Below are 15,989 nucleotides of genomic sequence, written 5' to 3'. Positions count from 1 at the left end.
TTCTTATTGCTAAGACAAGAGTTGTTGCTATTTCAGCCAGAAGAGCAAAAACTGAATTTTCAATAAATTATAATACAGGAAGGAAGGAACCTGCTAGCCCGAAGTTTTTTTTTAAAGAATCACCAGATGGAGCTTTGAGAAAAGTTGGCCTTTAAGGTTTCCGCCCTGATAATAGGAATACATGACAATGTGAGTTTTCACAAAGAAAATTGCAAAGGAAGAGGTTGTTGTAAGTTTTTAACTTACCGGTTCATTCTCCTTGCTCGTTCCAACACCTCAAACATATGCTCTTGGAACAAGTCCAATCTTCTGTAGCGGTTATTTTCCACATTTTTGCGTATGATATCAAAAGTCAGGGGTGGTTTGTTTGGGAAGCTGGGATCAACTCCAGGAATTTCTGCTAAAGAATCACTGTAGCACCTGCCCTCATCATCTTGATGACTCATTACAGAAACAAAAAGATTATGTATAAGCTCCTGGATCAGTAGTGTTACATTCGGGACATGAGAATCTTCATCACCTTCTATGTCTCGTCTTGTTTCAAGCAAAACTTTATGTAGCACCAAAGCATCTTTGTAAATCAATGATTCTGGTTCATTGTAAGTGCAGGCATTATTAAACATCATTACAAAATCTTCAACCATGGCATCAATGTCCTGGTATTTATTGGCCATCATGTGACTCCTGATCTTCTCCATATCAACAGGTTTTTTAATGGTCAGATAGTAATCAGGAAGCTCTGACCGAGATGGCAGTCGTAAGAAAATAGCACTTAGCCGCCTACCTCGCTTGTCTGTGTAATTCTTCACTGCTTCATACACTTCATTAAGTTTCTGTTGCATTGGAGTCATGTATTTTGATTTTTTAGGGGAGATTCCAGTTTTTCTACCTAGACAGAAAAAAAGGTAACTGGATACGGACATCCAACTTTTTAACAGTTTGGTTAATATATGGATTTATTATTTCTACCATGTCCTAAGCCGACAATCACTTCTTGGTGTTTTGAGATATTTAAGTTGTTTAAATGCTACAAAAACTGAACTTTTATTCAGCGTGGTAATTTACAGAAATTACTTACTTAATTTCAATTTAGGTGAAGCAACGTCATCATCATCCTGTAGGGGCCCAAGCTCCTTCCGCTTTTCTTTAAGAAGTTTCTCCAAAATATGGGCATCATTGTACACCTATTATTAATTAAATTATTGAAAGACAATAACAACAAATGGCTTTCACAACTTTTTCTCTACCTCAGACTGAAGATGTTTCTTCTGGAAGCCTCAAAACCCAACCCAGAACTTACAAACAAAAACTTCCTTGTTTATATCTACAGCATGGGCATCTTTATATAAAGGAGAACTATTTGTACAGGAAGGGACTCTCGCAAATACACTGGAATTCTAGAATATAGTGGTGCCTCGCTTAACGGGCACCCCGTTTAATGACGAAATCGCATAGCAATGAAGATTTTGTGATCGCTTTTGCGATCGCATTGCGATGTTTTAAATGGGAAAAAATCGCTTTGCGATGATCGGTACCCTGTTTTGCTTACCGATCATCGCAAAGCAATGATTTTCTAACAGCTGATCAGCGGTTCCAAAATGGCCGCCGGGTAAAAACATGACCGCCCGCTGTCTTTAGGGACGGATTCCTCGCTTACCGGGCGGCGAAAATGGCCGCTGTATGGAGGATTTTTGCTTTAAGGTGAGTTTTAAGCCCATAGGAACGCACTGAAGGGGTTTCAATGCATTCCTATGGGCTTTTTAAAATCGCATAGCGACAAAATCACTTTGCAGCGATTTTTGCTGCACCGATTATCGTTGCTATGCGAGGCAGCACTGTATGTAATGAATAGTTGAACTAGACTTATCAGTTTATGAGTAACTCAGATATAGAGAGATATGTTAGTCTGTTTCACTGAATTCTGTGGCACCTTAAAGGCTAATATGTTCCATCTGGCATAACGCTTATGCAGGACGGAGCCTACTTCGTTGGAGGGAACAGGTTACAGTCCAAGAAAAACGTATGTCGGATAAAACATGACAGTCTTTAAGGTGCCACAACTCGCTGCTGTTTTCCTTACACTGGGATTAAGCATCTAAGAGCCTACTGGTTCAGTCTGCCCCCCTGGCCCCACAGGAAACAGTCCTGCATCTCTTCCTCCCCTTTTGAATGCAAGGACAACCCCATGGAATAATCACAGAGCCACATGTAAGATCAGCAGGGATCATTTCTGGCATGTTTATAGATGGAATCCCACCACCTTCTAGAGACCAGCATTGTTAGTCACTAGCAGTCTACAAGGTTACTTCATAATCTCTCTGGTGCCCCATTTTCAGAGTATCAATTGCTTTCTACAGTAGAAAAACTACAGTGGTGCCTCGCATAACGAGCGCAAAATCTGATGAATCCGCATACCAATGCGGATTTTGCGATCGCTAATGCAATCGCATACCGATGTTCCCTATGGACAAAAATCACTTTGCGACGATCGCATAGTGATTTTTTTAAACAGCTGATCGGCGGTTCCAAAATGGCCGCCGGACGCCCAAAATGGCCACGCGCATTTTCGTGGCCTGCCCTCACTTACCGAGGGCGCGAAAATGGCGGCGCTATGGAGAAACTTCGCTGAACAGTGAGTTTGGGCCCCAATGGAATGCATTAAACGAAGTTTAATGCGTTCCAATGGGTTTTTACTTTCCGTATAGCGATGTTTCGCCATAGCAACGGTTAATCTGGAACGGATTAACCTCGCTATGCGGGGCACCACTGTACTTATAAAATGGGTACAATCCATTTTTAGAACTTACTGATTTGTAACTGGAAAATAATGTAGGCTTATTTATCTAAATTCATAGCACATTTAATCTCATGGGCTAAAGCAGATAGTAGTATATTTTCCACCATATCTTCTATCATTAAAATTCAGCATGAATAAGAATTTACTGCACCTTAACACTGCCCCACTAGAGGCTTGATGCAGATAGGAATTCTTGGTCTGCCACATGTGAATGTGCAGAATGCAAAAGGCACACGTACGTATCAGAAACATTAAGACAGTATGTTACACATTGTTTTACATAAATAAAATAGTGCTCATTTAATGAGATGCTACAGTAAGCAGAGAAAAGCATGAGTGACAGTTATATACGTATTAACCAAGTATTTCCTATAGAGGTACCTGTGAACCTTCTTCATTGTAATGTCTTGCATTCCGAAACATTAATCTCATATCTTCTATCATAGCCTCTTCCCCAGAGTACTTATCACTGCGGATATTGTGCTCAATTATCTTTAAATCCATTGGTTCCAAAATTATTTTGTAATAATCTGGATAGTCTTTTTTGGAAGGTTTCACCATAAACAGTTCACAGAGTCTTCGGTTAGTTCCAGGTTCTCGTGCATCCAGAACGACATTGTATAAAATTTTCATTCGCTGTTTCTTTATATTCTTTTTGCTGTTAGATTTGAAGAGGGGAAAGTAATACTGTAAAGGGATTCATGAAATCCAATGAGCATTCTTCTTTGCAGTTAAAATCACTGACACTCTTTTTACTTTTATGCAAATAACATGCTAGATATATCAAGTAGAAATGTTTAGAGTCTCTGCAACCACAGTAAAGGTATGAGTTTTTAAAAAGGAGACCCTGATAAGATGAATCAATGCAATGACAGTACAACTAATCTCAAGAGCACAGCCAACACAGTAAATCAGCCTTTTCCATTATCTGTAAAGTAAATGGGGAACAGGAAGCCTGCTGTCCTATTTTTCAAAGGTTTCTGATATTTAGAGCTTCTGATATTTAGAGCTTCCATATAATCAATTAAAGCATTTTCCACCTAAACTTTAAATATCTGACAGAAATGCCAGATGGAAATGCCTTACTGCTGGACAGTTCCCCAATGTCTGATAGAGAAGAAGTACTGGGATCTACAGTTACTTTAACTCATGTAGCCCTGAATACCGATCTCATCTGTTTTTAGAGGCTAAGCCAGGTTGGGCCTGGCTAGTATTTGGGAGACCCTTAGGAAATACCCGGGATCACTTGGAAGGGCTTGGAAATAATACTGCCTAAATACGTTGAGAGCCTCTGCCAGCCACTGTTGACAATACTGGACGGGCTATATGGACCAATGAATAAAGAAGCTTCCTATGTTCCTGTGTGTCTAGAAATCACATTTGTCAGACTACTATTGTTCTTTCTATTTGTCATATTCTAAGGCTGAAATGAGCATAGCAAAAGGGAACTGCAGAAAGGGTGCATATTACAGTACAGTAAAATATACTATAGTTGGCTAAATAGCTCAATGAGTTAGGTATCTGACTGCAAAACCATAGATTGCAAGTTTGATTCCCCACTGTGCCTCCTGGCAGAAGAGTCAGCCTGTGTAGCCTTGGGTAAGCTGAACAGTCCCACAGTGACCCCAGAAGAAGGGAAAGGCAAACCTCTTCTATTTCATATCTAGAATGTCCTGAAAATGGCTGACATAAGCCTAAATTTACCCGACAGCATATACAGTAATTATTCTGCAGTGGTATAATAATGGGTAGTTTCTTCCATATATAATTTCTCTCTGCAATGCTTCTTAAATGCTGCTTTTAATTTCAGGGTGTGTGGCTGGGCTAAAGAAAGCAGAAAGGCCTTCCTTCTTTATGGTGCACTAATGTCTGGGAAGCATTCATTGGCAAAGCTGCCAGGCTACAACTTACAACCTTTTTTATTTTCATGGCCAGGCACAGTAATAGTATGAAAAGAACTGAGATAAAAATTGACCCATTCAATCTCTTGTCCAAAGACTTATCAAAATCAAAATTGACACCATTCAGAAATCTATGACACAGATCACTTTCCCCTAAAATATGTCAAAGGCTGATCCATAGTGACACAAGACATTTCTCTACACTGGCTTAAAATTGTGTCTGTTCTTAATGTATTCTGAGCTTAAAAATAATTTTATCTCTACCAAAAACAGTGAAAGAAAGGATTTATCACATTGTTGGCAAGCAGGTAGGATGTAAACTTGAGTCACTTGGCATGTGACTAGCCACATTCCATTCAATAAGGATAATAATTTCACAATAAGCATAGAGGCGTAGTCACTAGTGAAATCACAATGAAATCTTGGAGAAGACATTCCTTCTCTATATGTAGATGTGTGTGCACGTGTACAAGTGAACACACACAAACATACATATTTAAAACTGCCATTGGAATCCTAGGGAGAGAAAAGGAACAACTGCACACCTTTGCAGGACCACTATAGCTTATCTATGCTAAAGGAAGAAGATATTATATTACTGTTCCCATTTCGGAGGCAGCTGCTTCCATAACTACAAATAATTTTCAAGAAGCCACACCATTTGCAAGGTGCAACGCAAAGGTCACATCAACAACAGCAGCTCACACTATTCCCCTCCCAAATTTCACAGCAACATTCCATATTTTGACACACATCTCTGTGGACTCAGCCTATTACAACATGAAGCATGAAGGATTCAACAGTGCTCAAGCCACACACATCTTAGTCATGGAGTCTGAATAAAAGAAAACCACCTTTCTGTTACCATTTCAACCAACCAAACAGGTTGCAATTAAGAACTGAAACATTACAGATCAGCTAAGAAGGCTTACAAGTATCTAAGTAAGTTAGATGCATTTTAATACAATTTTCAAAACGCCTGCAAAGAGGCCAATTTTTTAAAAAACTGAATCTTAAATATGTAGTTAAGTGCTCATTAATTACTGCACAATATTCTTAATTTTTTGAAGTGGATTTTAAAATATATTTTTCAAAATTAAATATGTGTCCTAATTGAAAAGAAAGAACATGCAGACACAATCTTTCTGCTCTTGAAGACAATTTCAAACTTACAATTTCAAACTTACAAACTTATTTTAAGGATCAAATAAACTGCTAGCTTTAAAAAGTGAATGAAGGTGGAAGTTCAACTGAGCTGATTTCCAAGTACACAGCATTACACACTTTTTCACCCATATGGGGACAGCACTGTTTGAGATAAAAACAATGAACAACAGATAAAAGAGTAAGATGCCTGTGCTGCCTAATATTGTATTTAGAAGTTCATGGCATCCAGACTGTGATATACATATTCCTGCCAAATCTACATATTTGATCAATATGTCTCTTTGTCTGTAATGGGGCAGCTGATGACTAGCTTAGGACCAGTTATCTGAAAATTACATGAAAGAGTGGCTAAAACAGCATGCATACCTTTTCCTTTTTGAACTTCCAGCATCAGATGTCGCAGAGGAGATCATACTGTCCCCGTCCTCAATTTCATCTCTTCTTGCCAGATCTTTCTTCTTTGCCTGAAACAGAACAAAGCCCTAGAGTCAGATTCACTCAGCTGAATATCCTCCAGCATGCATGAATATTTAGTAGCTGCAAAGGTTGCATTAATGGTAAGATTCAATTAAAACATTTTCTGCTATTTATATAAACTGCATAAAACAGAACATTATATCCCAGAGACAAACTACTTAAACAAATCCAAATAGATATATTCTAGAATAACCAATATATCTGAGATCCTTCTTACTTGCAAGAGTTTCCAGTTATTAGATTCCAGGTACTGTGGAGGCCATTACCTTGTAAGTTACTTGTACATTTTGAACACAAGATATTTTTTTTAACTCAGAAGGCTGATATAAGATCAACAGAAGAGAAAAGAAAATTCATTTAGGAAGACCTATTCCTCATCTAGAATATTAATTTCTGAAGTTGTATTTCCAGCCAAGGGCTCTCAATCTTAAAGTATTTGGAGTGCTGCTTAGAGTAAAAACATGGCACGTACATTAACTGTGCAGTGTTAATGTCACAAGGCAGCACTGTGCCAATGCAGATAGAAATGCACCAAATACTTGCTCTTACCAAAAAGAGCCCATAAACACAGCTATTGAATCAGAAATTTTACCTGCATCACCTGCTGCAGTTTCAACACCCTCTTATAAATGGCTGAATTGGGAACATTGTAACGTTTGGCATTTTCAAACATCACGTTTAAATCATTTTCCAAATGGTCAAGGGTTTCGTATTCGTGGTTCTTCAGTTTTGTTCTGCAGGAGAGACAATTTTGTTTCATGACTGCAGCAATCACAGCTACTTTTTGTAAAACAGAATGGATGGTTTCAAAGAGATCAACCTGCTTCTCAACTGGTAATTTGAGGAATTAGAAAAGAAAAAGTATATCCAGAGTATACAAGGAATCTTTCCCAACATAATTCTGACATTTCCCAAGCAAAATATGGAATCTAGATACAGGAACATCTCTCAGAACATAACTGGTGGGATTAAAAGATACATTAAATAAAAATGACAAAAATATCTTAACAGATGAAGGGGGACATTTAGGTCTTAAATACATGGACAGCCAAACTCTCATGAGAAAATAACCACTAGGTCTTCATTGTTAAGCAGACAAAGCTCATTTGAAAAATAACCTACCACAAAATTTTCACTGAAATAGTTCTGTTATCAAAGGTCTCAGAATTCCTCCAATTTATCACTGGAATGAGGCTACAAATGAAAGGAATTACCGTATTTTTCCGTTTACAAGACGACCCAAAGTATAAGACGAACCCCCCTTTTTCTAACCCCCAAAAAGCGGGGATCAAAGGGCTCCCTTTTTGCTAAGTTCCGGGGCCTTGGCAAAAGGCAAGGAGAACGGCTGTCAAAGTGACTGCCGCTTTTCCTCGCCTTTTGAGAAGGTTAGCAAAAGGTATGCTGGGTTTAGCAAAAAAGGAAGAGGAGCCGTTGTCTAGTGGGGCGGGGTAAAAATCGAATAAATAAATAAATAAACAAACAAATAAATAAAAATAAATAAAATTTCCTTTCTTAAGGAGGCAGAAAGAGGAGCCCCAGCGCGCCCCTCCCGCTGCCTCCACCACGGGAGAGGACAAGGCAGCAGTGATCGGGTAGGCGGGGGGGGGGGGAGACAGCAGCCCGGAGGTGCCGGAAGGTGTGTGAATTCTCCTTCGCCTCCTGCTGTCTCCGCCCCTGGAGGGGACGGAGGGGACAGGGCAGAGACTGAGCTGAGCCCCTCAGTCTTGCTGGAGGTGGTGATCAGCCGAGCAGGGCAGAGGCAAGCATCAAGAGGCGCCAGAGCGTGTGTGCATGCTCCTTCGCTTCTGTCTCTGCCTCCTCCTCCTTCTGCTGCTGCTTCTGCTGCCTCGGCCACAGAGGGGACAAGCCCTGAGCTCTGGAAGAGGTAATTGGGCGACAGCGGCGGCAGCGACTGCTTCCTTCTGTTTATAAGACGACCCTCAATTTTTCCTCTGATTATTTTAGGGGAAAAGTGTCATCTTGTACACGGTAAAATACGGTAAAGATCATGTCATGATTTAGAAGAAAGAAATTAATATTTGGGGTCACAAAGAGTCGGACACAACTTAACGACTAAATTAATATTTAGAATTATTTGGATCATATTAGAGCTTATCTGTATTATCCTACTGTACTTTCCTTAAGAGAAAAGTCCTGCCACCATAGTAACATGAGATCTATATGCCTGCACAAGCACTGTGAGGGTAAATGGAAGGCAAAGTATTCTTCCTGGAGATCATCACCTGTGTGACAATCATGCTTGCCCAAGTAGCATGAACCTGCATTAAAAAAAACTGGTGGAATGTTCTGCGCAGTGGAAGCTCAATTGCATACTGGCTTCCCAGGTAATGGCGTAATGCAACAGACTTCCAGATGTCTGAATAAGAAGTCTAAAATCATGTCTATACACCTATCCAGCTATAGATAAAAGCACCGAATCTACCAAATGCAGTCATCATAAGATTCTAACTTACAGCTTTAAAACAGGCTATCCTTGAAACCTTCCAAAATTTGAGAGTTTGCCATAGTATTTTTACCTGATTTGCTGCAATGAAATGGGTGTTTTGATTTGCTGATAATAATCTGGGTACTTTTTTTTCGAGGGCAAATGAAAGAAGGGTTCTGCTATGAGTTGACCCTGGTTGTTTCGGCAGTTCCTAACTGTATCGTAAAGCTGATAGAGAGGATTGGAAGCATCCATGAAGGAAGTAATGCTCTCTGGTTCAGACTCCCCTTCCTCATAACGGTGAGCAGCTAGAAGGAAGGAACCAAGAATTAAGCAATGTTAGCACAATCGTTCATCCAAAACATTAAAGATAATAACACTGGCTCATTCAAAAGAGAACAAACAAGACTACAGTGCTTTCTAGGATCTATGAGGGCTTCATAGCTCTAACAGAAGGAGGCCTTTATTACGGTTTCTACATGTTGCCTGTTCTCTTGCTACAAGCAGCCAAAAGGTTTTACCTACTCCTGCTGTGAAAGACCAGATATACTGATTCATTCACCATCTACAGATGAGACTAATGAATAACAGTTGACTTGACTAATTGATGGTGACCTCTTCCAGGGCTTTTTAGGTAAAAAGTATTCAGAAGTAGTTTAGCAGGCCCTTCTTCTGGGGTTGTTCTGGGACAATGCAACTTGCCCAGTGCTACATAGGTTGGCTCTTCTTCCAGGAGGCATAGTGGAGAATTGAACTCCCAACCTTTGGTTCCCAGCAAGATACGAAACTTATTGAGCTATCCAGCTACGGAGCTATGTGCTAAAACGAATAAATATGTGCTAGAAAAAACAAATACATGCACAAAAAACTGCTTAAGGTGTATTCAGGAAGCTATTTCAAAATATGTAGCTTCAGATGTTGAAAAATCTCCAACACAGAGAGTGTATCTGTAGATGCAGATGGACAAGAGAAAATCTGACATGGAACTGCACTCTGGTGTGTGCATGTGCAAGCACACGTACATCATAAACACAAACATCGCTTACAAAAAAAGTGACATTCACAGACTTATTTTATATTGTCTTTAATCAGCCCCAAGACAATATTCATGTTGACTCAACTGAAGAAGTAGAATTTGTCCACAAAAGCTCACATGAGAATACAGCAGTTAGTCTTCAAGGTTCAACAACACTTTTGCCTTTGTTATCTTGTCTTGTTTTTGCTTCTGTTTTGTTTCTTGCCTAACATGCCTGTACAGACTAAAACAACCACCTCTTCAAAGGCTTTAATTAGCTAGCCACATTTTTAGCATGGCGTTGTGTTTTGAAATGGTCACTACCCCATTAAAAGTTCAAAGGAAGGACAGGCTTGGAATTGAGCAAATGAACAATTTCTTAGCAATTCTATTGAATCCCTACCAGCCAGAACTGCATCTTCATCACTTTCAGATCCATATTGCAAAGCCATTGTTATTGCTGATAAACGATCCCCTTGGACAGCTCTTTTGTTACTGTAAATTTGAGAGAAAATAGTTCGCAAATTAAAACTGAGTGGGGAAAAAAACAATCTACACCTAAAAGATTAACTTTCATGTAAACAGTACTGTTCAAAGAGGTCGGCATGAATGCAGATACATACTACAAACATAGGCAAACTTATGTCGGAAGGGACCAACAAGTATAAAAGTAACAGGTGCAAAAACATGATGGAGGAGCCAATGGAGACGCTCTGGTATCTGTGGACTACATTTCAAAAGGTAAGTGTGACACAAGGGTTCTATAGCTGAGAACATTTTTTTGGAAAAATGCTATTGGTTTTCCACTCTGACGTTTACAGTTTGGCAGTGGCTGCTGTGCTGATGAGTGAGTTAAAGGGCCAAATTGCCTTTGAGCAACTTCACCAATAAATGAAGCAGCAGAGGCCAGATAACCCCTAGTGTGAAGTTGACGAAATATGTAAGCAACCATGGAGCCTGAAGACTTGCCAAGTATCAGCAAAAAGAATTGTTCCTTAGTAAAGGCCAATGTTACTTTTCTGTCAAGACACAGGCAGGATATCAAAGAATAAAGCAAAGCAATGTCAGCTGTACTATTTTAGGCTGTTTCCTTAATGTCCTGGGACAGTATACAGCAGTGGTCAGGGAACAGGGGTAAATTACCCCAAATGAGGTAAAAATGAAAATCCTGGGGGTAATGAGGATGAGCAGAGCCCCAATATTGATGCTCTCATATCCAAGATGAAGCAACATCATTTCTCCAAAACCTGAAGTTTTCAAGCAAGTTGAAGCTTTCAAAGTAATTTTGAATAGATTCAATAAGATTTTGAATTCAAACAATGTATGATTTCCTTCCTTTCAAATCAAGGGGGTAATGTTGGCATATATAATTTTTTTTTGGGGGGGGTAAAAGGTAAGAAAGTTCCCTGACCCCTGGTATACAGTGTCAGGAAGGCTTTGCATCTGTAACTGTTAACTTTTAGAATCATGAAAATGTATTCCCAGAGGATCAGGCAGTAGGCTGGCTGAGCTCAGAAACTGAGACAGTTGTTGTCAGGGCTACTAAAATGCCTGCTGCCCTTGCAGAATGGGCTATAAAATACAGTGGGACAGGAATGATCTGCTCTGCATAAGCTAGTGAAATACAGGCTTTTCACTAGAATATGAGGTAGTGGTAGGGTGACAGAACAGACAGGCTGTCAAATAGTTTGAAGGTTGATGTATATTTTTAGAGTTTTGTGAGTAGTTTGCACTAATAGGTGGACATTTCAGAGCATACTTGTGACCTATGGAAAACACTGTCTTTCAGTAGAGAGGATGGATCAGTTCTGAGACACACTTTAAAGAAGAAGATGCTCAATCTTTCAAAAACTACACAGAAATGAATGACACAAACCTGTATCATAAATAAATGTTTTCATCTTCATGCCTTTTTTTCAGGACTAAAACTGCACTGACAGAAAAGGGGAAATACTTTACATAATAAAAAAGAAATACTGTACTTTGGGGAGAAGTAGATCATACCCCAAGAAAGACATGTAGGCTTTTTTTGGACCTTTCTCCTAATTTTTAGTGGCTAAGAAAGCAGAGATGTCCAACTTCTAATCACAAGGGTGAATGTGTGTTACACTACAAGTTTGTTTGACAGCAATCCTAATCAATATACTTTAAAAAATGTGCTGTTTAAAATAGACACTTGTGCTATTTTTCTGTGTGATGGCACATATACTTCTCCTTTGATAGAAGTGACATCTACATATCAAAGCTATGTACAAAGTCACCCTCCTTTAGACATATTTTCTTGACTCATGGAGGCGTATTCTGGCAATATAAAATATTTCATCTAATATACCTTACTTAGATAAGTGAATTTAAAAAAATCAATGGATACTATAATATTTCCAGATACCAAACAGTCTTTATTCCTTTTCAAAATGAATGTTTACTTTTTTCCACATGTAGATGAAACTGAAAGATTTGGGAAAAAAGGTGTAAAGGACAGAAGAGCATCCAGTAGACTCACCGGTAATATTTATTAGCAGAATTTCTTTCATCGACAACACTGCCTTTACCCTGTGAGGAAGGACCTGTCAGCTTGGAAGCAGCCAAATTTGAAGTCCTTTATGAAGCGTGAACAAGCCACAGAAAGTGAGAAAAAGAAATCCACCACAAAGCCAAGACAATACACAATGCAGCTCTTTTACAAAGTCAGTTTTGAAAGGCAAGTTAAAAAGGGCTGTGCCGCTGCCCTGTGGTGAAAAGGGGTATTTTAAATATTATTGATTTATCAAGGTCTGAGAAACATTTTTAGCCATAATGAGAGAACCAGCATTTCCTCTTAAAATGCTGCTTCACGTGTACACAAGGCTACCGCGGCAGCAAAGAGGCCTACCATCGTGCAGTTTTTAAATTGAGAAGGATTACGTGTCTACTATGTTACCACATGGAAGCATACTGAAAATATTTTTGAATGTGCTGTTAGTGCAAAAGATACAGTTAAAAGCCATGTCATAATTTTCAAGCAAATTGTGCAATAAAGATGAAACATAAGCAGGTTGCTATACTGCAGTTTGTTTTTTAAAAACTGCTGCACAAGCAATTATGAATTAAAATATTTTAAGCACTGAAATCCATTAAATAAGAAGACACACACACACAGAGAGAGAAAACAAGACAAATGTGGCAAGTTTTAGGAAAGTGCAGCTATTAACCACACAATCAAAAGCTAGGCAGCAGAATACTATTAATCCAAATAAATGCTGCAGAGCTCAACTCACAACTTCTACACATAGCTGAAATTTTATAAAATATATACAGTATAGGGTTACAGGAGTGTTTGAAAGAGATGGGCACGAACTGCTGGTTTGGTGATTCACGGCAGTTTGTCCTTTGGATGGACCGGTGTTCGGTGCCTCCCAGCCCCGCCTGTTCTGGCAGGTGCCCACTCAGGGGCAGAACGCAGAGGTGGCGGGGCAGAGAAACCAGGGCACGACCTCTGAATGGGTGCCTGCCAGGAGGCAGGGCTGGAAACCACCAAACACCTGTTTGTCCAAAGGGCAGTTCGTGCCCATCTCTAGTGCCTGAGTCTTCATTTGGTTTCAATTTCACACAGGAAAAATGGTGAAACAACATTCATACAAGAACACTTCTAGCAGAAACAATGGCAATATAAACAGATTTTCTCTGACAGATCTTAAGCAGTCAGTCAAAAGATCTACAGCCCATATTATATACAGCTTTCTTAGTTATGCTAATTTCCAATTATATTTTTCTTCCAAATGTACATAGGATTGCACCTTTATTTCATGAGAACATGTCCATGCACCCTTCTGAACTACAAGGCACTATCCCAAAGGATGCTATGATATTGCTGATGAAGCTTTGAACTTGACTTGTATGAATTTCTTTAATGTCAGAGGGAGGCAGGTCAAGCTGAAGTGGCTCTAGGAGTCACTGACAGATCTGCTGTGACTCTAGAAAGGGTAGGCCTAACAGAGCAGACTTAAGCTGCTAGGGAAAGTCCAAGACGAAGTGTGGATTCACTTAGTTCATGCAACTTATTGACCATCTCCAACTATAAGGAGAAGGAGTAACATCATTCACTAGTACAAGCAGCAAACCAGGTTATTGAGGGATAAATTGTGCCATGCTTGTTTACTAGAATTTTAACCTGAGTCTTTTCACTCATCTGACAATGGATCAAACCTCTATGGAAAAAGCCTATATCCTAGCCAATGTAAAGAACTGGATGTATGATATGGGCTATCAGTTCCTCCAGAACTCAATGCCATAAACACTTTTTAAATTACTAAATCAACCACCATTTCCCAGAATGGTTTAAAACTTACTAAACGAACAACAACAAAAAAATCAACAACATTTTATATATATAAAGGAGGAGGCATGAAATAAGTGAATATTTGTTCTGTTTAAATTACCTGACTCGGAGACTTGATTTGGTAAGTTCTGAATGTTCAATTTCTGCCTTTTTCATATTGTATATTTTTTTAATTGCATTTGCATCCTGTTACAGAAAATAAAAACCTTGTGTTAAAAATGTTCTTTACTAATTTTGAGAAGCAGGCATAATATTAATGAACAATTACTACTTTAAACAAGGATGAAGGATGCAAGCCATTGGATATTACTGGGTTTCAACTCTCCTCCAGCCTAGCCAACATAGTCAGTGGTATCCTCTAATTTTCAGCCCTGCTGGGTGGGGCTCCACCTCTCTCGCAACTTCGCCCTTGCAGCCATGTGCGACTCCGCCACCACCACCCCTGGTGCTAGGTTCCATCACGACCGGAACCTGACACGATCGCTGTGCAGAGGAGGAAGACAGCTGCGCACAGGATGGCAGAGACACAGGCACGCACCCAGGTGAGCAGGGACCTTGGTCAGTGGGGAGGGGTACAAAGGCCCTCTAGTTCCAAAGACTAGAGATTACTCATCACTGACTTAAAATTCCATAATTTGTAAGCAAAATATATAAATAATCTAAATATACATTTAGCCAGTATGTGTGACACATAACTTTATATACCTAAAGGGGAAAAGAAAGAAAAAACAGCCAGTGTCATACAATGTGTCATTCCAAAATACTACAAATTTGAACTTTTGCTATAGAAAATGGCTTGCATTAGTGTGACCTTCTTATAGATGATTTTACTTTAGATATAATGGCAGGGTCTAAATTATATAATTTTAACCTGAAAAAGGAAGTAAAAAACTTTTCACAATCCTGGGAAAACATTTGTGGCCACTAATAAACCAATTTTTGTTCTAAAGCAACCAAGCTGCTGATGCAAATAATTCCAAACACATATTTAATAGGGTTCATCTTTTTGTATAGTCAGGATTTGGGACTGAAACTTCAAGCTGCAACTGTGAATCAATGTATTTGATGGCACACAATGGGTTCATTATGGGTATATATAGACAGATACAGTTAAAATAAAATTTTAGACATGCTTGAGTAGAGATCTCCTCACATCTGCTGATTCAGAAGGTTTTGTCACCTATCCTTCTCATGTCAAATGAGATGACAATAAGGACAGATTTTTCAAGGAGCTCTTGGACTCACCTTGAACACTTGAGATCCAGGTTCATTGTAAGTTTTGGCATTCTTTACTAACAAATCTATGTCCTTGGTCATCGCATTAATGCTTTTATAGCTGCCATTCTACACACAAAAGAGATTAAAGAATGTATCAACGTTTCCTACTTGCAACATTAATTTTTTTAACATAACGTTCAGCAGAAACCTGTTAGGAATCATGGGGCACTAATTGCTCCATGGGTGGAGCGCTCTAAATTGCTCCAGAAGTCTGATAAGCAGCTTGAGATCAGCCTACTGAAAACAATGGGCCTTATATGTGCACAAGAGGCAATGAACACCTCTCTGAACAAGTGGTAAAAAAACAAAAAACAAATCTGTATAACACATCATGGGCATACAGTGATAATGTAGCCACAAACCACTCTTCTCCTTGCTCCAACTGTGTTGCTTGAGTTCCCAATGCATTTTTCATCTCAAACATGCACCTAACGCCACCCCACTTTGAAGGGGTGACTGAAAGCAAATTTGCGAAAGGATGTAAATGGCAATAGGGCAGAGGGAGCGGAAATCTCTCCTCCTATTCAGCACATCTCTCCTGCACATTGCCCCTTCTGACACCCATTTGCAGAGGAAGCACAGTGGGTGAA

The 15,989-nt window shown here is 39.3% G+C and overlaps 1 protein-coding gene across 9 annotated transcripts in view; it reads right to left on the bottom strand.

The window, feature by feature from the left end:
* Positions 1–15,989, bottom strand: part of PBRM1 (polybromo 1) — a 64,469-nt gene that overhangs the window by 32,502 nt on the left and 15,978 nt on the right. For 7 of the 9 annotated variants that reach the window (XM_072989765.2, XM_072989762.2, XM_020796681.3 and 4 more), the window contains exons 8-17: positions 15,367–15,465; positions 14,222–14,307; positions 12,307–12,402; positions 10,207–10,298; positions 8,880–9,096; positions 6,935–7,076; positions 6,232–6,329; positions 3,179–3,455; positions 1,079–1,184; positions 247–889 (exon numbers count right to left, since the gene is read on the bottom strand). In XM_072989765.2, the coding sequence (XP_072845866.2) occupies positions 247–889; positions 1,079–1,184; positions 3,179–3,455; positions 6,232–6,329; positions 6,935–7,076; positions 8,880–9,096; positions 10,207–10,298; positions 12,307–12,402; positions 14,222–14,307; positions 15,367–15,465 (1,856 nt within the window). The remainder of the gene's footprint in view (positions 1–246; positions 890–1,078; positions 1,185–3,178; positions 3,456–6,231; positions 6,330–6,934; positions 7,077–8,879; positions 9,097–10,206; positions 10,299–12,306; positions 12,403–14,221; positions 14,308–15,366; positions 15,466–15,989) is intronic. The other 2 variants (XM_020796684.3, XM_072989763.2) reach the window with 1 other exon arrangement.

Source organism: Pogona vitticeps, chromosome 2, assembly GCF_051106095.1.
Source record: "Pogona vitticeps strain Pit_001003342236 chromosome 2, PviZW2.1, whole genome shotgun sequence".
Taxonomy (NCBI): Eukaryota; Metazoa; Chordata; class Lepidosauria; order Squamata; family Agamidae; genus Pogona; species Pogona vitticeps.
Note: the sequence above shows the minus strand (reverse complement) of the source record. Positions and strands in the feature narration are given on the sequence as shown.